Genomic DNA, 26,081 nt, shown 5'->3' with positions numbered 1-26,081 from the left:
CTGTTTGGCCCATAATTGAGATATTCTTGCAGGGATGTGTATGAATCAACTTGCCAACTCTGTCAGTGACTTGTGGAGGCTCATGAGGAAATTTTGGTATTTTTACTGGGTATTCTCAATCATCACTCGACAGCCTGATGTTGTAGGGGAGGTTTTGTTCTGAGGGGGTTGTGTGGATTATCGGAACCTAATATACTCTGCCTAATAGAAACAGAATAAACTGGAGACAGGTGGAAATATGATGAGACAGAAGTGAGGTGTACACATCGTACGGATTGCAATTATGAGGCCTGAGCAAAGATGAAGAGACTAGTAAGAAATCTTATTTCTATTTACTAATTTGGCATCATTTGGTGTGTTGGTATATAATTGTAATTAAGGTGCAGTTGTCCTGTGACTCTCTTCTGATGTAGGTTTCTAGCTGAAGAAACGGATCTATGCTTGTTAGGAGTTAGCTTTGACAAATGTTACTTGAAAGTTTTACTGGAAGCTGGCTATGAAGTGTTGAAGTATTTGAATGTGAAGTTTACTTTTAAACTTTGCTGTGGAATCGCTGCTGAAGAGTAGCTTAGATATTTTAAAAAAAAGTAGAAAGGTGGAAACTACATATGTAAGCATGTTAACTTTTTATTAAAAGAAATCATTCCAGGAGACCTCATTAAGCCAGGACGGTATTCTAAAAGTGAATATACATGTTGACAGCTACACCCATAAATTTGAAAACTGCAAACATGTTCAGCATAAAAGCCATTTTTGAAAAAAGCTGTTGCTCTGCCCTTGTACTAATTTAAGAATTGTTCATTCATTCTGATTTTTATAGTTGCTTTTCACATATATAACTGGGACAGTTTAAAAAGTGCATTATAGAATTGTTCATGATGTCACAAACTTCATAATGCAGATGATTATTTTTAAAAATACAGTTTACATACAGGCTCAAAGTATCAACTAAACTCAATAATTCCATTCATTTCTTTTTTTAAACAAATAAAATGACCTGTCCATAAACTATACCTCTGTACAGTATTCTTGCAAAGAATTTCCATTTCCCAGGAATCATGATGTGAGTTTAAATTGCTTGGCTCTAGCAGTAGGTTTGGTGAAGAGGTTCTCTTGTTCTATTCCTACTCTATCTGGACATGTAATAGTCTTCACAGACAGCACAAGATCATCTCAGACAATCTCTTCTTTTGGTGCCTTTCTGCCAGAAGACATTCAAGGTACACCCATATTTAAGATGATTTCATTGAAGTAGGGACTTCGTTTCAATGTAGTTTGTAGAAGTGTAATTGGTACAAAGGGAGAGGAGTATTCTGCCTGTGGATGCAGATTCTGAGGCAAAATAAACAATCAGTCCTGACCTCAGGTTTGTTTTCTCACTGGTGTGGGAGGAAGGAGGAGGAACGAATCACTTGTATGCTCTGTGTGGGAGGAACCAAGATGGTATTTAGGAGATGGAATAATTTTAAGTGAAGATCAGTAATCAGAAATCCCACCAGAAAGAGCACAGGAAGATGGCAAAAAGTCATCAGGTGATGGAGAGGATCTGAGCAAGGGACAAGACCAGGGGTTGAAATGGTTCTTGGGCATTAAGAAACACAAAGTATGTTTTTGTTTGTTTGTGTTTGGCTTTTTTGAGGGGAGGTGGGTCCCTTTTTATTTTTTTTTAGTAGGTAGGTATTTTTTATGGTTATTTTTCATATCCAAAATGTGTGTGTACAATCTAATTACTTGTATTTTGTCATATTTAGCAAATAACTTCTAGGTTCTACATGATAATACTTCGGGAAGGATTTGCTATTCATGCTTAAATGTATGTTACCTTAGATCTTCTGACAAATGGCCAGGGCTATGTTGTTTTCCCTCCTACTTGAATTAAAATATTTTTCATAGAAAATATACTTCTCTGAATTTCCTTCTGGCCAGTGATATAACAAGGAACAGGGGAGACAGAGAAAGGATGCCAAAATAATTTGATGGCATTTGAGATGAATCAGTACCTTGCCAACAGAAAGAGTGTTTGAGAGAGGTTTTGATACATTGACTGACCTGTCATAGTGTAGTTGTTCAAAACTTTTGATAAGAGGATAGTATGTTTAAAATGATGACAAATGAAAGGCAGTGGTAGTACTGTCCTCAAGGAGTCACATTAATATGTGCGCATTTGTATATTTACAGGACTCCAGTTCAGACTTTGTCTTCACAATCAAAAAAACCAGTTTTGCTACAGAAAGGCTGTCAGGTATGTTGAACTGCAGAAAATAAATCTGCACAGAGTAATGGAAATCATAAAACCTACAGAGCTCCTGGATAGTACTGACACAATCTTTCTAATGAAATTAATTGCAGACATAGTTGTGCTGTTTCTTGCCTCCTCAAATCTAACTGAATGTAAGCTCCTCAAACAGGCTTTTATTAGTGAATATTAGTGGAAACCATCTGGTAAAGGAGAATCTGTACAAAGCACTTCTTTATCTCTAATTAGTCTCAAACAGATTTTCATCTGTCATTATACTATATGTTATTTGTGGGTAGTGAGAAGAGGAATAAGATTAAATTATCTCAATCAAGTGTGTCAGCAGCAGTTCTCAGTGAATCCCAGCATTTTACTAATTTCCTGTGTATTGAATTAGACTGCTGCCTCAATTTTATTATTTGAAACACGTTCTGGTGTCTTTGATATGAACAGGGCAGGAAACAACCATCAATCTGAGTAGGCTGTGGTTTTTGTTTGTTTGTTTTTTGGGGTTTTTTGGGTTTGTTTTGTTATTTTTTTCTGGTGTTGAAAAATAAGAAGTCAAAACCAAAACTTATGCATCCAAATTAAAATGTCCAAAGGAAGGCCGTGAAGATGGGTGAAGGATCTGGAGGGGAAGCCTTATAAGGAGCAGCAGAGATCAACCTGGAGAAGGGGAGGCTTCATTGCAGTCTTCAACATCCTCATGAGGAGAGGTGGAGGGGCAAGTAGTGATCACTCTTGTGACCAGTGACAGGACCTGAGGGAATGGCATGGACCTGTGTCAGGGAAGTTTTAGGTTGGAAATCAGGAAAAGGTTCTTCACCCAGGGGGCAGTTGAGCACTGGGACAGGCTCCTCATGGAGGTGGTCTCAGCACCAGCCTGACGGAGTTGAAGAAGCATTTGGACAATGCTCATGGGCACATGGTGACTCTTGGGGAGTGTTCTGTGCAGGGCTAAGAGTTAGACTTGATGATACTGATGGGTCCCTTCCAATTTAGCTTACTATGTGATCCTATGAGATTATTTATATAGTAGAAACCCAAGAAAAAGTGAGGCTTCAAGTAGTGTAGTGGCTTTTGTGCTTTGCTCTGAGCTGATACTTCCTAAATCATGTAATGATTACACTATGACCACCTGATAGGAAATCTTGAATGTTACTGTCCAAGTTTTTGAGCTTGGGATAGAGGCAATGACAGATCTAGACAAGGGCAACTAACAAGTTAGGAAAAAAAATAGTGGCAGAGAAAGGTCTAGATTGATGCTGTATGAGGATAAGCTGCACTGGCTGAAGGGAAAGAAAATACTGTAGCCTACAGCCAGTAACACATTAGTCTGACCTAAACATTTCTGTGTTGCCTGGTGTTTGTGCTGGAAAAAACATCTTTAGAAGGAAGAACAGTAAAGGCTTATCATGTCAAGTTGATGAATGTGGAATAAATATAGTGATTACAAGTTTTTGTGGAAAATTTTCTGCCAACCAAAAAAGACTAGGGCTTTCTGCAGAGGTAATAGAGAGCAGGAGTACATGAAACTGTGAAAAAGAGTACCAAAGAAGTAGGTGCCTGCACTAAGGTGTCTTCCACTTAAAAATTGAGATAACTGCCAATTCATTTACTGCTGTTCCTGGTGATAGATGGAAACGAATCATGCTGGTGTGGTACACTGAGGTCAGAGAAGGAGGTGTGCTTTCTGTTTGCTTTTCACTGAACATTAACTAAACTATTATAAGAAGGCAGACTCAAAAATAATTCCATGAACCATGTACAGGTATTGGACTCTTGGTACAATTACAATACAGCAAGACATATTGTAAGTAAAACTGATGTACTGTGTATATACTAACAGAGCATAGGAGTGTACCAAATGTGTCAGTGTGCTGTTAGTACATTTAATGGCATTTAACTGTGACTATTATGTGCAGACTTTTTCATTACTATAATGCAAAGCATGGTATGTCTTTGAGAAAGCATTCATGTTATTTTTTTCTTCCAGCCATGTACACAAGTTATCAGTTAAATAAGCAAACAATGATGTTTTTATATAGGCCAACAGGTCTTTGTCATGCATTATACCTAGACTAATATCTTTCCATGTAATGGCTTGTAGGTTTGGTTCTGGTTTTGTTGTTGTTGGAGTTTGTTTGTTTTTGTTGTGCTTGGGTTTTTTGTTTTGTTTTGCAGGTTTTTTTGTTTGGTTTTGATTTGGGTTGTTTTTTTGTGCAACAAAAGCTGCCCTCATAAGGGAGAAGAAAATAGATGGAGCTGGGGAACTAAGCAAATATGACCATATGGCAGCATATCCTAGTATATTCTTCCAGATTCTGCTGTGGAAATAATAGCAGTAAGAGTTCTATGTTATAGAATAGATTCTATATCTAGGCCCATTTTCTTAAGGATAGTTTAAAAAACCACAATCCTTTTAGTATTGATTTTTTATCTAGTGAAAACTACCTAGATGTGTACAGTTCCTTGTTAAACCTAGTTTTCCAGTTAGCTTACTTTAATTTTTCAGTACTTTGGCTTTTAACTGGAGGTATAGGCCCATACAAGTGAATTAAAGGCTACTGTTTCCTTTGGGTCAAAGAATAATTTTGATGCATCCTCTTTCCTGTGAAACCTTCTGCCCCATACTCCTGCATCTGGAAAACTGTTAATGATTGTCAGAGGTGGAAATGCAAGCTGACTGGTTCTGAAGGAGAGATGGAGAAAGCACAATGGAGCACTGAAGAGATGAGATTAAAGAAATTGAAAAGAGGAGTACCCTTTGCCTTTTGGAACAGCTACTTTGAGAGCAAGGGTTTCTTCTCACCTCATCCCCAAAATGCTGTGTCTCCTTTTTTAAACAGTATATAATTAGAGAGCTTCTTTTGGTGGGCTTCATCTTGTCTGTTCTTAACTAGTTATTACTGGACTATGAACTGCTGGCAGCTATTTGGTCCCATTTATACTCTTGACTTCCACACCCTCTCAGGCAAAGAGTTGCACTTCTCATTATGTGGAGAAAGTTCTTTGAGTCTTTTTAAACATGTTTCTTGATATGTTTACCAGATGTTTATAAGCAACAAGTGGTGAGGCAGTGTGTGCTTTACTTCAGCAATTGTTACTTTATAAGATATGGGTGAAACTCTGCTGGAAGAGACCAGTTGAAGAGTTGAACTGTCTCCATTGCGTTTTTTGTATTCCTGTTGGCTCTTTAATGAGGTAATCAGAACTGCATTTAAAAGAAAAGATTTGTGAGTATTTGGGTTTACAAAACCATGTAATATTTTGTTTGTTTTTGTTTTGTTGTTTTCCCTTGTTTTTTTTCTTCTTCAGTTTTTAATACTATTTATTTTTTCGGATCTCTGAGAATCGAACTGGTGTTTTCACAGTGGTAGTATCTGACTGCTGACCGATCCTTGCATATGCATGCCTCAGGGTTTTTTCTTCCCCATTACTTTGAATTTAATGACACTTTATCTTCCATTTAAAAAGAAAAAAATTGTTACTGTAGAAGTAGATTATGGGTATACACAAGAGAGAGGATGTCATCCTGCCTGGTGTGTTGTTCAGTGTCATCCTTGCTGTTTGATACAACTTGAATATTTTAGTAGAGAAGATGTAAAATTGGGGTTGTTAGTGTTTGAAAAAGTCCAGTGAGGCAGCAAAGATTGTTGGATATTAAGGAAAAGGGAAAATAAATAGGATTTTTTTTTTTTTTTTTTTCAGGACAACTGTCTAGGCTGGCTTTCTAAGTCAAGAAAGGTACTGATCCTGAAAAGAAAGGCCAATAAATCTAGGACTCTAATGAAGTGAGTGGATGAATGAAGCTGCATGAACTTGGTCTGGAAGGAAAGTGGAGGAAGAGATGGCTTGATTACAGGGAAGTTTGAAAGTAGAAACTTTTTTTTTTTTCTTCTAATTTGGTTCATTGAATCATTTGTATACACTTTTACAAATGACCAGTAAATTAAACTCCTAAAAATTGCCATTTCTAACTATTCCAAACTGCCAGTTTGAATGGTCTATGAAGATATCTTTCCATCCACACCACTTCCCCTGCCACTTTCAGTTAAGATTGGATCCTGATGGATAGCATCATTTTGTCACATTGTGGCACTTTATAAATAGCATAATGCAGTGATGTACAGTGCACTGACAATTGCAGTTTTAGTAGCTATTGGGAGAGCTAAAAATGAACATTTTCCATAATCTAGATCGTTTACTTTGGCGGCTGGGCTTTCTGCACATCTCCAGTATGTATTCCCATAAGATATTAAAAAGGATGTATATGTTTTTATTACATTGTGTATACACTTTGGTAGGTGTAAAATAAGTTTACATTTTAAATGCATTTGTGCTACTATCAGAGAAAAGCAAAACAAAATAAATTGATGCCAGGGGAAATGTCAGGCACGCAACACAGATTTGTTAAATAAACATTACTGTGTGGCATTAGCTAATGTTATTACTTTGTTTCCCTAGTGGCTCTTTTTTTGATTATCTGCATTTCTAAAGACTGTGCACGTTTCATACACACTAAGAACAGACTACGAGGATTCTACTTACATGAAGAGCCTTGCAAAAAAATAGACTATGATGGCATTTTTTTATTTACAGCTCTGCTAAAAGCATAGGAGCTTTTTAGTAATTTTTTTTTTGTACAAGGGATGATGTGAAGGAATTTAATTACTGAACTTTTTGAAACTATGGGAACTGTAAGCAGGAAAACTTACAAAGCAAAATATAATTTTAGGCATGCAAATGAGAGTAAAAAGTATACCACTTTTTCTGACTATCTTTCAGATTAGAAACCAAGATAAAAATAGATTTTTAGATTTTGTTTAAAGCACTGGATGTGCAATGGATAGCACAGATAAGCTTGTAACTAGGAGGTGATTTCAGAACTTTCACTTGGCCTTTTACATGTAAACTCTGCTTATTCATAAGAGGAGGGCTGTTGAAGCCAATATGCAGTGTAGATAATGCTCATAAACAGTGTAAATTTAGGAAATCTTGTGAAGAATCTGTGTATGTGAAATCCCTCCTCCTGTAGCCAATTCACATCCAACACCAGAGTTGAATACCTGCAGTTCCACTGCATGACTTATTCAAACAAGCTGGATTTATTAGCAGCAAGTCATAGTAATGTCAGCTAGGGGTTGGCCTGTTTATATATTTGCTGTTGCAATAGTAGATTGCATAATGTATGTCTGTTTATCTGAAGAGTATAAGGCTTATTTTCAGGGTTTGCATAATCAGCATATTTTGATGCAGAAAAGTGACCAGGATAAAAAAGAATATCGAAGCTGAATGTTCTTACCATCTGTTCAGTTTATTTCATATACCATGTTGCTGGTCTTAATCCAAGTCCAAATAGTCTTGTATCCATACTACAGCTGACATCAGCTGGCCTGTCTTTTGGCTGTTGGTAGAGAAGAAGGAAGTCTGAGGCAAGAGAACTGATCTCAACACATTGTCTAGAGTATCTAGAGGGGGAAGCTTGCACTGACATTACCTTTCCCAGGAAGAGAACTTCATTTGAACTCAAATCAGTTGTCTTGCATGCCTGTGTAATTGTCAGGGCTTGTTTAATGCATTATTTCCTCCCTTGCTGAGTGTTGACTTGGATGCAGGACTCAAAGGTATATTAAGTCTGCTGATGACACTAAATTAGGAGGTGCTCTTGACTTGCTTGAGGGCAGAGAGGCCCTGCCAAGAAATCTTGACAAATTGGAGAGATGGGCATCCACCAGTCTGTATGAGGTTTAACAGGGACTAGTACTGGATTCTGCAGTGCTGGACCTGGGATGGGGCAACCCTGTGCATACATTATAGACTGCAGAACAGATTGGACAGCAGCCCCATGGAATTGGACCCGGGGATCCTGGTCAATGGCAAATGGAACATGAGTTAGCAGTGCCTTGACAGCCAAAAGGGCCAACTTTGTCCTGGGCTGCATCAAGCCCTGCATTGCCAGCCAGGCAAGGGAGGGGATTGTCCTACGCTGCTCTGGGTGCAGCCTTACCTTGAATATTGTGTGCAGTTCTGGGTGCCACAATATAAGAACAATATATAAAGCTATTAGAGGGTGCCCAAAAGAGGGCTATGAAGATGGTGAATGGTCTCAAGGGGAAGTTGTATGAGAAGCAGCTGTAGTCACTTGGTTTTTTGGTTAGGGGAGACTTCATTACAGTCTTTAGCTTCCTCATGAGGGCAAGTGCAGGAGCAGGGGCTAATCTCCCTGGTAACCAACACTAGGACCCAAGGGAATAGCCTGAATTCACACTGGGGGAGGTTTAGGCTGGGTACTAGAAAAAGGTTCTTCACACAGAAGGTGGTTGAACACTAGAATAGGTTCCCCAGGGAAGTGGTTATAGCGCCAAGTCTGACAGTTCAAGAGTTTGGAAAATGCTCTGATATATAGTGTGATTTCTGGGGATGTGCAGAACTGGAAGTTGAACTTGATGATCATTGTTGGTCTCTTCTAACTCAGGATATTACATGACTTTGCAACCTAAATGCTATTTGAGTATAATTACTTGATCTTGAATTTTAAGTAGGGAACAAGAGAAAAATTATATGTAAGGAAAAATATTGACTTCTCTCTTGACCAATCCATCCGGTACAGCCTACAACAAGAATCTTCACTTGATTTAATGGAGCATCTTGTAGAAGTGGCAAAGAGAAATAACTCGGAAGATTTCTAATAATGTCTCTTGATGAGCAATAATGTAGAAGCAGGGATTTGTTAATTTTTTGGATTGTATTTTTGATGTGTGTATGGTCTGACTTTCAATTTTATCTATCAGACTCAATCTTGTGGCTGTTGCTGATCTCCCTTTCTGAAAAGTGGGCTGACAAGGCATTAGTCTCTCCTCTTACTCCTGTTTTTTGACTTTCAATGCATTGTTTCCTTCTGTAATATAATCATATCTTGTATGGGTAAAAAGAATGGTCTTTCTGCTTTCCTTCCTAGCACCTGCCACACCTGAGGGATCTGCTGCTGTCAAGGAAGTGGTGTGGTAAGTCTGACTTCTCCACATCCTAATAGGTTCAGAGCAAACATGTTTTCTGAGGACTTAACCAGAATATGGCAATGATCATTTCAGTATGTGCAAATTAAATATAATCCAAAACTGTGTAACTTTGCTAGAACAGGCAGAATTTCTGTGTAGGTTAGGACAAATCACTTTCCCATATTTCATGTTTATTTCCTGTTCTCCAAGGCTGAAGTTGATATCTTGTTTCTTTGTTTCTTTATTTTTCTCCCATGAATTAAGAACACTGAAGCAAGAAATTACATCTCTGGGGAAAAATGTAATTTCAGAAAAGTTATGTTCTGGTGAAGGTATGATTTTTTTGTTGGAGAATGCGGTACATTTAAATACAAATATTCTGTGTCATTATTAACCATGTTCTATGGTGTATATATGCTAGAAATCTGCTGAAGAGAAACCCTTTATTTTTTGGGCATGAGGCAGGCCTGCATGGACATCTGTGTCAGAGGTTCATCATACTGAACATGCACTGCGTTATTTTTAAATTAAAACCTCTAAAGTGTCCTGAGCCTTATCCAGGTGAAGATGAGTTGGTATATTATTCATTAATTTAGGAGATGGATCATGTCCTAAATTTCTTCCTTTGTTGCATGAAACTGAAGGAGGAGAAATTCAACATGTTTTGCTGAAGGTATAAAACTAATTGCCAGCACAGTAATTTCTAGGCTGGTTTTCAACTCTTTTTAAAAATGAACTGTAAAAATAACCCTTCTTTTTTGTTATTGTTAACCCTATTAATGGATTCTATTACCTAGTGGAAGGACTTTAATCCTGTCATCCACCTTTTCTCGTAATTTTCCTGAAATCTATCATTTGCAGCATGTGGCAATGGAGACTCTTAAATAGTCACATATATTTATCCTTAAGAAGCAGGTTTTCCTGGGGTTCCTACTTGAGTCCGTTTTTCTTATCTTCCTCAAATGGCCAAAGTTAACTGATTTGAAAGGGCCTCATTTTAAATTACATTCATTCAGTGAAAACAGAAATTAACACTTAGAGACATCTATATGCTAATGATTGTAGCTCAGGGAATACCCTTCTAACCTTTTCAAAAGGAGTTGGTAAAAAGCCATTTCACTTGAAAGCAACTTAGTAAAAATGGTAGATTAATTAAATACAATAAAATTTCCCTAAAATCTTTATCCCATTTATCACTTATCATTATTTTTCCTTTTCACACATGGTACCTTAGCTCCAAACTGAATGTTCCAGGATGCATTTATTAAAACTGTTTTTCTAGTGACATCTATTAGATGCTAAAAAACAGAGGTTAATAATGTCATGAGTTTTAGGGATGGCATGCAAACAGAGGTGGAAAAGAGCCTCATCTATCACAGTACATAAGATACTAAGTGTATGAATTTTGGCAAAAGGGTCAAAAATGTGTAAAGGAAAGATTTCTTATAGCCTTTCCAGATGCTAAGAAATAAACTGAATGAGAAGATCCCAAGCTTTCAGGTCTTTTAAGGACCGTGTCCGCTTCCATTAGTGAGTTTCCTGTAAATGCAGAATATGACGGTATTGCTGCTTATAGACAAATTTATGATAGATGCACTTTGTGTTTTTTCTTGACTCTGTAGGAGGTTAGAATTTCTGAAGAGGACAAATCAAGTATTGCACATATTAAGTGCCTTGTGCACACTGATATTCTGCCTCGTAGTACCTGTGTTACTGCCTTATGTGCAACATTTCTTAGATGAGGTCACTGCTGTAGAGGCCTTGCAGGTCCTTGAATCACATTCCTGTCTGGGAGAAAAGGAAAAGCTTGTGGAAACAATCTTTGTTGTTCTTAAACTGACTACTGTTCATATTGTGCTTGTTCTTAGAGGAAAAATTTCTAAGAAAAGGGCCTAAAAAGCTAATGCCTAGTGCTTCTTTGAAGCTACCCATCTGATTAGTCTTGTAGATCCTGATATAAAGTCAAACTAGGGTCAAATAAAGTATTAAGCCCTGGAGTAAGATGTGTCTGCCCTAGGCTAGAAGCAATTTGCAACTCATACTTGGTTTAAATTTAATAGCAGTAAAAATCCTATTGAAATAAAATGTGGCAATTATCGTAGTAGAAATTCCAGTGCGGGAGAGACTGGAGGAAGGTCATGGATCTGTACTTGGTTTACTGATGAAAAAGTGATGCGAAAATCCAAAAGGATCACAAGCTTTAGTAGTACTTAGTTAAGCAGGTGTTAAAGAACAACTTTCTTTCCACCCAAAAGAGGGGCCTAGAAACCTTCCCAGATGGCTGAGCAGTGCGTCCACAAGCACGAATGAGGCAGGTGTGAAAGACTGCATTCAGCTCTGCCTCAAGAGAGAATCAAATGCCCTGGGCAAGCAGTCAAGAGAAGATAGGTGGTGATGGTCCTTGAGCAGAGAGGGACATTTGTGACTTGGGGATTGGAGGGTGAGATTTTTCTGCAGGAATTGACGGAGGAAGGTAAAAGACTGGGTGATAGCTACCTCCTATAAAGCAAAGGAAGAGAGAGTGGGAATCTTTTGACTAAGAGCTGCTAACAGGTAATATATGATTAAAAAGGAGTAACTGTGCCTTGAACACACACCAGGGGATTATGTGGGGTGTGAGAAAATGTCTTGTGCAGGCTTTATTAGCAGCTCAACTGTACCCTAGGTTTTTTAGTGTTATCAGAAAAGTAATGATCTACACTGCTGTGATTTTGTCCCCCTGGTTGGCAGAAAGACAGTTTTTAAGCAGCTGTTGCTTAATGCCACAAAAAGCTAACATGACCTGAGATCAGAGCAGTTATGAACAACAGCTTCTTTGTTTTTCGCTGTTCTGACTAGGGGCTGTTCTCTGCTCTCATGGCTTCAACTTTCACCTGGGTTTTAATCAAAATGATGTCTCTTAAAATTCCTTGAAAAGGAGAAAAACATCTCACTTAAGCTGGCAGGTTTTAGTGTGTGTGCAATAAGGCACATATTTACAATGTGACACTGTCTTTCAGTCTGTTGTTTCTCCACCTCACACCAAAAGCCAAGGCAAGTGTTAAAATTGCCGTTCTTCACCTAATCAGTTTTGGAAACAGCGCTTAATTTAGTGGCTGCCAGGAAGAAATTCTTTTCTGCACTGTTATGGCTCTGGATAAAACACAGTAATTCAAAAAATTTCCTTAGCTAATAAAAGATTGTCCTTTTTTGGGCCGTTAGTACTGTGGGTTCTAGGCTGATCTAGCTAGATAAAAGCCCAAGGTGCTAGACTTGGCCTCTTTCTCGGAGGTGTCAGATATCACTTGTGAAAGTGAGCTTATGAAAGTAAACCCACATCTAAGTCCCTCTGGCACAATAAATAGGGATTTGCAGGAGTTTGGCAAGCTAAAGCAGATCCTGAAAATTGAGTAGATATGCATTTAAAGCCATGGAAAACTTGACTGGGGAAGTTTCTTAAATCCTGGTTGCTGAATATATCACTAAACCAGTTATTTGGTTTGCTAGGGTACGAAAATGTAGTTAGGTGAGAGAGTTATAGATAACTTGAAGGTTGTACTCCCTGCAGAAAGATCAAATCTGACTGAAGTTGATAATGTTTATGTTAATGAGGATATTTTTAAATGGAAACCTATCTTATAGTTATGAATTGTCATGGTTACAACAACAGAAAGAAAAAGCCTATCAAAAATCTGCATAAAGATAAGTGTAAAATTTCAATCATTTAAGAGCTTATTATAAAAACAAAACAAGCGTCTTTTGTTGAAGTCTTATTCTCAGTTGATGAAACTCTGTTTGACTGTACTTGCACAAGTTGTGGCATAGGCCTCTAGATCTAGAACACATAGACTCCATCATGATAGGGAGAAAAATGCTGTGGTGGCTTGCTGTAACTACCAGCTGATGTTACTTTTTAATGAAATTATGAATTTAATTGGAATGCTATATTTCAGCTTTATTCAAATCGTGGCAGTAGGATTAGATTGTATTGTCTCTCTGTGTCACTGACAGTGTCTGAAAAGAAGTCTTTAAAGTACTCCACCATTCCCCTTTATAATTTTGGGACAATATTCAAATTGGTACTTCAGTTGTAATGTGTAAATTTGGTACACTGTGGTAGTTCAGCTACTGAAAAAATTTACCAATGCCTTTAATCACCTGTTCTAGATGCAGTACTTAAGTGCTTATGCATCTTTTTTTAAATCAAGCATTAATTATGTGATAAGTTTTTTCATTGCCTGAATAAATATAGATATGAATGAAAAATTATGATGGTTATGTTTAACAGTATATAAAGATAGTGCAAGTGTCACTAGCATAAGATTTCATACACATTCAGAAGAAAGAGAAGAAGAAACAAAAAAGATAAACTGAGTTTTTGGTGTGGTGGGATTTTCTTGGGTATTCTCTCTCATTTTTGAGATTACTTTCAACTCCAATTGCAATTTCCCTGCTTTCATATATTTTTTCCTGTGAACCTTGATGGAGACTTTTCTATTGTAAGTGTACCTGTATTTTTTAAAAAAATGTTTTTTTAAGTATAAACACAACTTTTTGTTTTCAGTAGTAGCAGACTTCTGATATTGCTTCTAATAGTATCTATATCTTCTATAAAGATCTATTTTTTTTCCTCTGCGTCTTGGTTAAAGAAACATCCATGTTAAATTACATGTAATTTTAGCTGATTGACTTGAAAATAAAAACAATTAGTTCTCTTTTCTTCACTGTATGTAAAACTTTCAAGTCCAAGAAGTTGCTTACTATAAGCTAGTCATTTAGAGTATTAGTGGAATGGAAATCAGCTTGGACAGGGTGATGTGTGTTCGAACCAAAATGGAGCATGCAGTTAACAAAAAAAGGAGATTGAAAAGGATTTCCTGCATGCATAAGCAAAGCATGTAGCTTACAAAATGTGAAGGGAAATGTGAGTTTAATCAACTGATATGTTGCCTACTTAGTTCCTTTCTATTTTGGCTCTGGTGGTAGAAATTTGTCTTTGCATGAGGTTTTAGGTATTCTGCTCCTATAATAAGAGCATAGCAGAGCCATGTAAGGATGAGGAGAAACTCTCTCGGGAGGAAAGGAGGCCAGCTTTGAAGGTTTGGGTCTCCTATGCTGTAGCCAGGCACAGAGCCAAACATCCAACTGATACCCAGTGCATCACATGTAGAGGTGACATTGGGTTTGTAATCCAGCCACAACAACATTAGTTAATGACATAATGAATTAGAGCGATCTGTAATTTTAATAAGTGTTTTATGGAAATAGATCCTTTAGTGAAATTCAAGGGATTGAGCATTTTCATACAGGAGACTGTGATGAGTTACATAAGAAAAGCAAAGCTCAAGCATACCCAGGGTTTGGATTTTCACATATGCTGTATCTAGTCACGTGATTGTATGGTTGTTTGCACTAGCTTTGTATGGGTGTGTATCATAGGTACTTGAGTCTTGAAGCTTTTTGGCCAAGCTGTAACAGTTCTGTTTTGGAGTGCTCGCTCTCCCTGTTCTATTTCCCCTTCCCTATCTTTAAAACAAACCTGAGAGTTACAATATTTACATTTAGACAAAGGGGGGATGCTTCTTGCTGACACTGCTTATGGTAGGGCTTGCTAACTAGATAGCACCTTTTAAGGAAAAGGTAGATTCTGGCAAATATAAATGGACTTTTCTTCCTGCCTCTTCTTTGACTCAGCTTTTAGGCTCTGCAAACCACACTGAGGTTGCTATTTGTGTAAAATGTCAGAGGTTTTTGTCCACCTGTCCCTTTCCTATTTTCCTCCAACTCTATCCTACTAAGTACTTGCTGTGGGTGGTTTGGAGATTACCAAATGTAGTCCATTCAGTACAGTCTCTCCAAGCCTACATAACTGAACAGTATGTGACCACAGAAAGTATAATCCATTGGATATTTACAAAATACTTCCTGCTAATCATAATACCCTCCTCAAATGAATTAACAAATCTAATTTTTCACAATCTTCTTTTAAAAACTTAATCTCAACTGAAATCAGAGGCTAACAAGTAATCTAGTGTTTTTGTTGGAGTCTGGAATACAGAGTGTGTGCCCTTGTTTCTGATACTTAGTTATAAGATCTAGAAAAACACTGAATTTCATATAATATGAAATTCATGAGCATGTTTTCATGGTGATACATGAAAACAAATGTTAAAGTTAGATAGAAAAAGCTAAAAGTGTAAGTGTGTAGATTAGAAAGTTTTTTTTAATCACTGGGTGAAAAATTTAGTTTAGAGAATAGGAGACAAGATGGAGGATTTAGGGTGTTGTCCCTTGTCCCTTCTTCTTCTTCATGTTCTTCTCCTAGAGGTTTTTGGGTAATAGTAAGTGATTGGATAGAAAATGCCCCAGTGCATCACAGAGGTGATGGGTCATTGGGTCATTAAGAAAAATAATATACGTGTCTACTCTTAATTGGGTAAAAATAGGTGTAAAGATAAAAGAACTGCATAGTTCGAGGCCATTTTGTGCATCAGATGCAAAGTGAGCCACAAGACCTTGTTTGTACCATCAGAAGAAAGAAATGTGCCAAATTGCAAAGATTAACCTTGCAACCAGCCTGGAGAGATCTGTTAAGTTTTGTAAGGATCCTTCAATAAACACAAGAAACAAGATTCTAACGAGCTCGGGAGTTTTCTTCGAATCATAAGGACTGAGATAAGTGGAACTCCCCATGAGGGAGGATCCCTGAGGAATTCAGCCCAAAGGAGGCTGAGAGACTAGAGAAAAGTTGTATCCACAGAGAATTCAGCCCAAAGGAGGCAAAGAGGAGGGAAAATACAGTTTTGAGTGTGCCAAAGTAGTTATTAAGACCTTGCTGATATCCTCCAGTATTCTGTGTGTTCTGTGCCTCACAGGATAAAGCTGAAACCTGAGCTATTCTGTATTTTTGTTTCCTGTTCTCAACCCCATCTAGGTCTTTAGCACTAGAGTAGATCTCTGACATGAATTTGCCCGTGAGCAAAGAGGGTGAAATCTGGTCCTTGTCTTTGCACTGCTAAGGTATTGGATGCCAGGTAAGAAGTTCAGGCATGGTGAAGTAAAATGCAGAGTGGGGTTGCTAATATTGTGGAGTATCACAGATATAGGCAAAGAACTTTCACATATTTTTTGAAATTGGAGGGAAAACTTGGCTTTTATGATTAAAAATACAGTTCTTCTGGTTCTATCCCTGTAATTAATCCTATTGACATCTCATTTTATAATTCCCTGATCCTAACCTGACAGTTCTCACTCAGAAATAATTTAACTTTGGAATTCTGTTATCTGCCAGTGAGTCTCAAGATGCAGAGTGTTCCAAGGAGGGATGCATAAAAATGCAAAGTGGTTCACACAGAAACATTTGAAATAGTGACCTCATCCTTCTTTGCAATCTCTTCTAGTTTGTTCTGTGATTGTCATTTATAGTGAAAGTACTTTTTTGCAGTTTGATAATATTTTATCTATGTAAAATGAAGGTAACTTTTAGAGCCATATATATAATGGGCCATGTGATATCATAACCTCACACTTGAAGCTCCAGTTTGTCCATGTTTAAAAACAAACCAGGGGCTTTTTGAACAGCTATACACATCTTGCATCCTGCTAGACAGGAAATCCATTCTAATTTTTCCCTTCAATAGGAAATTTCTTTAAAGCTTATCTCAAGATGATAACATATATAGAAAAATGGATCCTTAACACACACTTCTCCTGGCCTATGGATAAGCTATCTATTACCAGATAAAGACAGCTCTGTATTTTGTATTTTAGTAATATATAGTTCAGCTAATAGAAAGTTGTGGATGCACTGAAGTTAGAAAGTTCAATTTATTTGGTCCTACTCTGTGATTCAAACTAAGGTTTAATGCCTCTCTTGAATAATTTTTTTAGCATTAGGATGTGATACAATACACCTTTATGCACTTATGCAAAGTGTTTGTTTGCAAGCCACTCAGGACATGGAAATGAACATACACACTGAAAAATAAACACATACACTGCATATCTTGCAATTCATATTTTACAGTTAATATACTTGCTGTAACTTTATGGAGGAACACTTATACCATTTTGTATGTTGTGTAGTGGAGCATACTTTGCTGAAAATGTGGAATTTCCCTCCATGGCACATCTTGGAAATATTGTTGATGTTGTGACCTGAGGTGTTATGTCGTTCTGAATCTGCCTTGGCATTGTGCTGAGATGGTGTGACCTATGCCAACATACACATACAGTAAACAGCATTCCTGCACATTGAGATGAGATGAAAAGAACAGTCTTGGGGAAGGACTGAAGGGAAACAAACGGAACTGGAATAGCCAGGAGAACAGTTTTTAAATACTCTGGGGCTTGTGGAATGTGATCCTGATGGTTCAGACATTTTATACTGATGTTACCATTAATTATAAAGATCATCCAGTGTGATGGTAAAAACATCTGCTGTAATTGCAGTAGGAAAACAATTGTTCTCCAGCATCTTTCCTCTATATTTTGGAAATTTCTTCACAGTTTTTAGTGTAAGAAGTGTGGATGGTAAATTTTTCATCTTGCTGGAGAAATGAAAAAAAAATTACCAATAGGTTTTTACAAGTGATATCTCTGGCAAAGAGACTAATATTAAATATATGGGATGAAAGTATTATTTTCAGTTGTTTAAAGCTCTGCTACTGTGTACCAGTCTTGAACTTTTGGTGGTCTTGTATCATTTTGCAAAGTCTGGGAAATGGCAGCATAAGGCAGACACTTCCAAAAAGGTAATATGCTTACTAACTTGAAACTTTGTAATAAATAGATTTGCTTCTTTTTTTTTTTTGGGGGGGGGAGGGGGAAGCGGGGTTTATTTTGTTTTGCTTATGTTCTGACTGTGGTATGAGAATTAGCTGCCTACAGCATTAAAATTAGGACCTAAAGTGTTGTTAGTCTCAACAGAAAAGCCAAAGGATTACTTTTGTTCTGCAAACCCTCAGCCCTTTGTATTATACTTAAGACATTATCTTAAAACGGGTTCTCCCTCTTTGTAATTTGGGAAGACTCTTTTCTTTCATTCAGCTCTAAGCCTTTCTTAAGGGGAACATGGTAGTCTGTCCACTTATCCCAGACATGTTTCTGCATTATTGCAGGTAACGAGTCCAGCACTGAGTTCCAAAAGGTGAAAATAACCCTATAAATGGGAAGAAAAAAGCCAAGATCATATGTATCATATGTATCTGTAACACAAACAATGCACATTTTTTCTTCCCCTAAACCCAACTGAAATTCTTTGGAAAATGCTTTCTGTATTCTGCCTATGAGAGTCTGGACAGAAAACTTTAATTATTTTGTAAGGATTTTTATTATTTTATCTGTTCATTATTTTTTCTCAGTCTATGAATGTTCTCTATTTTCACCATCAAATAGCTTGCTGGCTATTTTTGTCAAACAAGAACCCTGAAACCATTGCACTGGAGTGCTGAGCCTATCTGCCCATTCTGTCAACAGGATGAAAGTGAGTCTCAAGCTTTTTTAATTACAAGGATAACATGTTCGCTCATCTAATAATGAAGATGGTTAGCAATTTTAAATTTTAATAATCAATTACTGAAAGTAATTCTCCATTAAACCACAAGAGAGCCATTAAGTCTCAAAAGATGGAACATGCTGTATGTAACAGTGGCAAAATTTCTATTTTTAAATATCATTAGGGAATATCTGATTTTCATTTCTCTGCTTTTCTTTTACCTTTTTCCTCATGCAGACCATCTCATTTTCAGCAGGAAGACAGCACATGATCTTATAAATAATAAAAGAAAATCCTTGCAAGACTTGAACCAATGTCTGAAATATGTGCGAAAATCTAATTTGTTTCAATCCAGCATATTTTGACTGAATAATAAGTAAAGTGACTAATTAATATCTTAATACACTGAGGGCTGGGTGACATGGTGGACTTGGTACACTCTCACCTCATGAAACCTGAGTCCAGATTTTATTGGCATTGCAGGTGCTGAAGAGAGTTTGGTAGTTTCTGTTTTACTGCTGGTAAAGCTGCTGGCTAAAACCATGACATTAAGTACTAGTGGCAGCTTCAAATATAAGTATGTTGAGAGCTGGAAAGCAGGGATACCACAGCTCTCAGCTTGGTGTGTTTCTGTGAGCATACCTATCCAGTGACAAGCAAATTGGCAAATATAAATCAGTAGTTGCTTCCAGCAGAAATAAAATAACCCCGAAGTATTGAGACAGGAGGGAAGCAATAGGTGTTGCTTGTCTAATTAAAAAAATAAACCTTTTTCTTTCTGGAGTTTTTTATATTCCAATCTACAGAAATGATTTGGAGAGGTTTATTGATATTGGATTAGATTTAAAACATTGTGCATGATAAATTTGTACATTGAATTACTTTGTATGGGGAAAGGACTGGAAACGGTTTGAGGGGAAAAACAGTGATACAACGTCAAAATGATATTTAGTCTCCAGACATAGTAGACACTGATATTACAGAGCATATGCACCTTTTCAGAAGACAGTAGGGTGTATTAAGTCTTAAAAGGTTCCTCTTGATTCTTTGAACCTTATCACTGAATTATCCTGTCTCGATGTGTCCGATGGCCAACACTGGAGCAATGTGTGTGATTGAGAGGCTCTTAATGTCAGTTGGCATTGGTTCCCTGTACTCATCAGGGAAGGCCTGTGTCTCTGATTGCTTGGCTTAAATCACAATGTGATAAGATCTGCAGAAACTTTATCAATCTTTTCAAAGGAGCCAAGTTACCTTAGGAGACTAAAAATTTTTGGAAGTAAGGTGGAAGAAGGTTTAAGTTTTGTTTGGTTTGGGGTCATTTGGTTTGGTGGATTTTTTTTTTTCAACCTTTTTCTTTTGTGTATATTTGGGGTTTTTTAACCCATACTTGCGTATCATCAAAACTTGGAGAAAACATTGTGTTTTGCTTGTCATAAAGCCTGCTGCTGCAGCCTTGATAAGTCTGGTTTAGGAGGGAATTGTCTTAACATAGAGCTCTCCATCAGTCTTAGGGCAATTATCATTCTCTGAGATTCACCTTGCTCTTGTGTTTTTGTTGATACAGAAAAAATAATTACAGAAAACTGTGGTGCTCTCCTATGTCTTCCTCTAGAACTTCGGGTTACAAATATAAATTGAGTCTTGATGTGAAATTTCCACATATCTGAAGGCTAAGTAATGCAATAATGATGTGATGTTCAGCTTTTTGGTTAGTTTTAACAAATTTTATTCCCCATCTCAGACTCTTTGATAAGACTGCATCTGTATCAGCTTATTTGTTACCAGGCTCCTACGGGAGGGACAAACAAGCTTTTGAACACAAAGCCAGTCTCAGTATCTGAAACAGAAGCAAAAACCCTTCAAAATTAAATATAGGTAGAGAACAATTGCTAGAGAACAATTGCTCTGAGCTTAACTTGATTATGTTCATCAATTAGGCAATTTGAAAGAAAAGGTGATTGGACCTGTGGAGCGAAGGGGAAGTATTAACAAGGAGAGGAGTGACAAGGTCACTAACCTTCATGGCACAGAGAGAGAGACAGATAATTAGCATTTCTGAAACATTAAGGCAATATTTGGGGGTAGAGGGTTAGTGAATAAACCGTAATATTCCCAAAACACTGTTGTCACTGTAGAGCTATGAATGTTAGTTCTGGTCTTGTTTCGTGCTTCTTTCTTCAGCTCTTTCTCAATTCAAGGTTGAGAAGTTACACATAGAATGGTTCTTTTGTGGAAAAAATACTCTGCAGTAATTAGCAATATTTCTATATCTTTTATCAGTTCTTGGTTCACAGTGGTGGCTAGGAATTAGCTGAACCTGTGGATAACTTGGTTATTGGTATAAATAATCTTAGCAAATAGTTTTAGGTATAGTTACGGCAATTAATGGCCATCTTCTGTCTTGACTGCTCTCTGATTGCTGGCTTCCATTAGGTAAAGGATGACTTGTGGGACATGTGATTCCAGTCATGGGTTTTACTTTAAAAGCAGAATCTTTCACTGTGAGTGAATTTCTTGACTTGTGATCTTCCCCTCATATAAAATGTAACATCTTAATGAAATTTTAAGCAAGTCTGGTAGATGACAATTTAGCATATAGATGTACTAGGCACCCCTTAAATCTTGAGTATGTACATAGTACATTTTTGGAGAAGCCATGTGTCTTCTGGAAGAGTTAGGAAAGTCCCAAGGGTCTGTGAGAGAGGAATTATCTGCAAGGTGCTCTTAAGTTGGCTCAAAGTGTTCTGAAAGCAAGTGATGCAGAGTGTGCTTTAATTTTTGATATGTTTGAAGGCCTGGGGCTTTGTGGAGTAGGTCCACAGGGTCTTTTAGGGTTTTTGGAGCTAAATTAGGTTGGGGTTTTTTTGTGCTATTGTTTTAGAAAACGTTAGAGGGATTAGATCGTTCTCCCCTTCCAAATAATCAAATGAAGCTTGGATAGCTCACAAGGTGAAAGTTGTAAAGAACAGATATCCTTCTTCAGGTGTTTTGACTGGTTTCTGGCTTCTCACCTTTGTTAAAAATCCAGTTCTATGTAGTTGATTCAAGTGAAATTTCCAGGGAAGGTTCATGTCTTCCACTTAGGACTGTGGAACATGATGAGTACAGAAGCACCACTGTCACTGCACATAGTTGTATAAATACATTTGGACACTCAGATCTTTTCTTCAGTTCTTATTGTGCATGTGCTCAGGGAAATTTTGCTGCTGGACATTGTCTGTAACTGGTAATGCTGTCACACTCTTAGTGTGCCTGAAGAATTGCTATATGCTGTTCTTTTTGGTTGGTTTGGTTTCTTTCTTTGGGTTTCTTTGTTCACCACAGCCTTCATTCTTTAACTCTTCTTGTTTTCTTCTTCTGATACTTGTCTCCCCTCTGGCATATTTGAAAGTGTTTGGGTTTTTTAAAATTTATTTTTTATTTTTTTCTCAAACTGTATTTTTCTGTCTGTACTTCTGAAAACTTGAAGTTTATTACATCTAATGTCTTCTATCTTCTATGCAGCTTCCCTGTTAACATGGCTCTGCTAACCTAGATGGTGACACAGCTCCTGCTTATTTTGCTATCCCTAACCTTGTTTGAACATCTTTTCTTCTCGTTGTAGAGTGAACATAACTTTTGGTGTACAGAGTGAAGCTTTTAAGTGTACACTTAAATATTGCAATGGCAAGAATCCTAGAAAAACTTACCTATCATGCAGGAACACAGTGAGGTTTAGCACAGCTTCACATCAGTAAGTGTTGTCCAACCACTGGCAGTACAATCACAGCAGTGCTCTGGAATTGCTGGAGAGAGCCTTATGCCAGGCACCTGGAGGGAATGATTAAATGCTTTGTTTAATGATGTGTGAATGGAGATGTAACAATTGACCAAATATGTGACTGTCCAGGATTGCACATGAAGAGTGGTGTAGAGCGGTTTCCTCATGCCAAGAGATAAACCGTGCAAACTTAGCTTAATTGAAGCTATCTACAGAAGTATGTAAACATAGAAAAGGAGACCCCCCAGACCTACATATGCAACAACACAGCCTGTTTCTATTAGCTAAACAGGGACAACTTTTTTTTTTTAGGCATGACTAGGATTTTCTCTATAAAGATATAAACTTTCCTCCTATTGTATCCAAATAGATGGGATTATGTTTTGTTTAGTAAGTCTAATGGCTTCAAAAAAAAAAAAGAAGAAATACTTAGAGAAGTAAAGCCTTTATCTTCAAGAACTTAGTAACTCAGAATAAAGCAGTGCTGAAGTCTAGCCATCCTTCCCATCCAATCCTAGTTACTTACAGTAATAAGCCAAGAGGACTTTATCTGAAGAAAACAATCTTGTTGGGGATATATGTGTGGGAGAAACTGACTTTTGGAGAGAAGTTAAAATAATCTGGTTTTTAGTTACATGCAATGAAATATTACACATGGCAGGGATATAAAAGCAAGCAACAAGAGGAAAGCAGAGACTTCAATATTAGCAAAAGGCTGAAATTAGGAAAATGGATTGCAACAAGTGTTTATGAAAGTGTTCCATAATAAGGCTGATGTTGCTTGAATATGCACAAGCGAAAAATTGTATTTTAGGTCTTGCCAAAGACTGATTGCATGTTCAGTTGACATAAAGATTTCTTTATGGTTTAAGCAGAATTTAAATAATTTTGGTGAGAGACAGGATTTGAGGAATGGCAAGGGGGAAAGAGCTGATTTGGATATTCTGAGATGGATACAGTTTTTGGGGGAACAAGTTTCATTCTGCACTTCTATCTTTCCAGGATATCCAAATGTATCTATCCCTCACCATTTTCTCAGAATGTGTATTAATTCTGCATTAGGCACCTGCTTCCTCCAGCTCCTACATTGTCTTTGTAAGCATGAGCTCTGGCACCTATCTGTACTGCTGAGATGTACGGTATTGTGTCTTATTACAGGGAGAGGAAGGGTTGATCCCAAAGGGAGCCAACAGAAAACTTTTCTTGTCACTACTGCTACTAGAGTTTTGGGTCAGGAATTGCTTGACATCTGCTTCTTGAAGCAAAAACTTCAATGGATTTTCAGTCCTTTCTCTTGGTTGGAACAAGAATCCCATTTCCATGTTCTGGGGCAAGTGCCTGTTGGTCAGCCACATGGATTGGTTTATCATTTGGAGGCTGACCAGGCATTGCATCAGTGTGTTGTGCTCAGTGAATGTTACTTATGGAATAAAGCAACTAAAAAAAATCCCACGGCTTTTCTCTGCTCATTTGCCAAGGGCTTTGAATGCTAACATAAATTTTTATCAGTACCATCCACTGCCTTCCTCTTTGGCCCTCATAGTATATGCTCAAGTGTACATACTAGCATTGCAGCATGTTCTGTGTTTTTCTCTACATCTGTTTGTTCTCCCACCCCAAAATCTTGGATTTAATAAATTGGTGGTTCTTACTTTATTCAGACAAAGGTCCAATCTGCAGTGAAGATATATAAAATTTCTGTAGCATAAAATTAAAACATCTAAAATTGTTATTTCTTTTAATGACTTAATGAAAAGTGCTCATTGAGTTTCAGTTCAGGGATCAGACTGTGTGAGATTTTTATCTAAGTCTGCCTTAACATTTTAATTTAATGATAAGAATTACCCCTTTGTCAGTGCAAGCTTTTCTTTTATTTCATATATACTTGCATAGCAATTTTCAGGTCTTTGAGACAAGATGTAAATTCAAGGTCCTTGACCACCTGTGGTTACCAAAGTCTTCCTCTTTGCATGAGGAAGAAAATTAAGGCCAATGCCCTGACCAGATGGCCTCAGCAACAACACTTTCTCTTCCTAAAAGTGTCCTTGCTGTTTAAAAATAGAAAATCTGTGCTTCATATTTTTCCCAAAATCACCTCTTGGTAATCCTGAGTATTATAAAAACATTCAGCATGGACCAGTGAGGGTTCAGCATAGACTCAGACAGAAACCATTTACTTCTCTCTATAGAGCTGTCCACCTTGTGCTAAACACGTGCACAGACAAATAGCTGAAAGAAGCTCTGTGTAACTCACAGTTCAAGTTTGAATATCAGCCTGAATTGTTTCATAATGAAAACATTGCATATCTCGGAGGATTTTTGCTATTTATCTCATATTTTTTTAAGAAGGGTTCAAAGTACTTTTAAAAATGATTGCTAATATTTTCTGTAATTTTTTTCTTTATTGCCATAAAAGCACAAAAAATGTTCAGGAAAATATTTTGATATTTTCTAGTGCTACTCTGTTTCCTCCAGTCCTTTTTCATGTTAGAAAAGTACCATCAAAATATAATCATGAAGCAGCAAATATCATTCTTTTCTTGTGTGATTCTTTTATTCAATAATGCTAAAATAAAAATTGTTCAATGTTCAGTTGTTCAGACAGTGTGCTACCTTCCACCAGCCTGTTGCTATTTAGTACACATATATTTTGATAAGAAATTTCCTGGAGGGTTACATTTATGAGTAGGGAAAGGATGGGAATACATGGGAGGTGATTAAATTGCTTCATTCAGCACAGTTTTGCATTTAAAGGCAGTCCTAAGTAAACAGCAGGTAGTATTAATTTCAAGTTAAATTTGTCTATTGAGTATCTTTTAAGCTGTGTAGCTAATGATTAGGCACTGAAACATTTGCACAAGAGTGTAGTTGTGTCATGCACATGAGCAGAGTTGGGCAGAAGCTCGTGTGGTGTGCTGGGATGTGCCAAGGGAGTACAGCTTATTTGAAGAACTTGATAAATGTTTTAGAACTTCTCTAACCCAGTTGGTCTAGTTTGTTTTGCCGTTTTGCTAATGAATTCCCTGTACGCTCTAGCCTTATAAATAAAACCAACTTCACTATAAGCTGAAACTAGCTTTCTCTTTAAAACCCCATACTACAATGAAAATTGGATGTAATACACCAGGAATAATTCTAAAGTTTATACCCCATGTGTATAATCAGTGGAGCCTACTGTGTTTCACTGTATTAAAATTAAATGCTATCTAAAAATAAGAAAAGAATAAGTAAATCATTAAATTCTATAATGCTGGTATGATGGTTACTACACATACATAATATAAAAGACACATGACGTTTTTCAGTCTGATTGTGATAAGACATAATGTTTTACTGCCAGGTTGCACTTTTGTTAAGTAAAACTTGCAAATCACAACACCACAAACTTTGGAAATGCAGCTTTAGCATTGTTCTGTGTTCAATAATTAAATACGAAATGCAAGGAATTGCCTTCTTGACTTTCAAATCATACTTTTGCCACATCCAAAATGAAACACAACTGCAGGGTACTAATAAAAGTAGGCATGACTAGGCAAGGTAATTTCCTCCAGCATTAATCTTAAAATCTTTAAGAGTCATCAGAGTTTTATTTCACTGGTTCTGGTT

General features: G+C 37.1%; 1 protein-coding gene across 1 annotated transcript in view; it reads left to right on the top strand.

Annotated features, from left to right (window-relative positions):
* The window catches only part of LOC148183846 (uncharacterized), a 77,209-nt gene that overhangs the window by 3,511 nt on the left and 47,617 nt on the right, over nt 1-26,081 (top strand). The window contains exons 3-4 of the mRNA XM_088058640.1: nt 2,179-2,242; nt 9,198-9,243. Coding sequence (XP_087914766.1) covers nt 2,179-2,242; nt 9,198-9,243 — 110 coding nt within the window. The remainder of the gene's footprint in view (nt 1-2,178; nt 2,243-9,197; nt 9,244-26,081) is intronic.

The sequence above is a fragment of the Pseudopodoces humilis genome, chromosome 8 (genome assembly GCF_049639895.1).
Source record: "Pseudopodoces humilis isolate 2021_Gansu_Grassland_sample_001 chromosome 8, ASM4963989v1, whole genome shotgun sequence".
In the NCBI taxonomy this organism is placed as follows: Eukaryota; Metazoa; Chordata; class Aves; order Passeriformes; family Paridae; genus Pseudopodoces; species Pseudopodoces humilis.
Note: the sequence above shows the minus strand (reverse complement) of the source record. Positions and strands in the feature narration are given on the sequence as shown.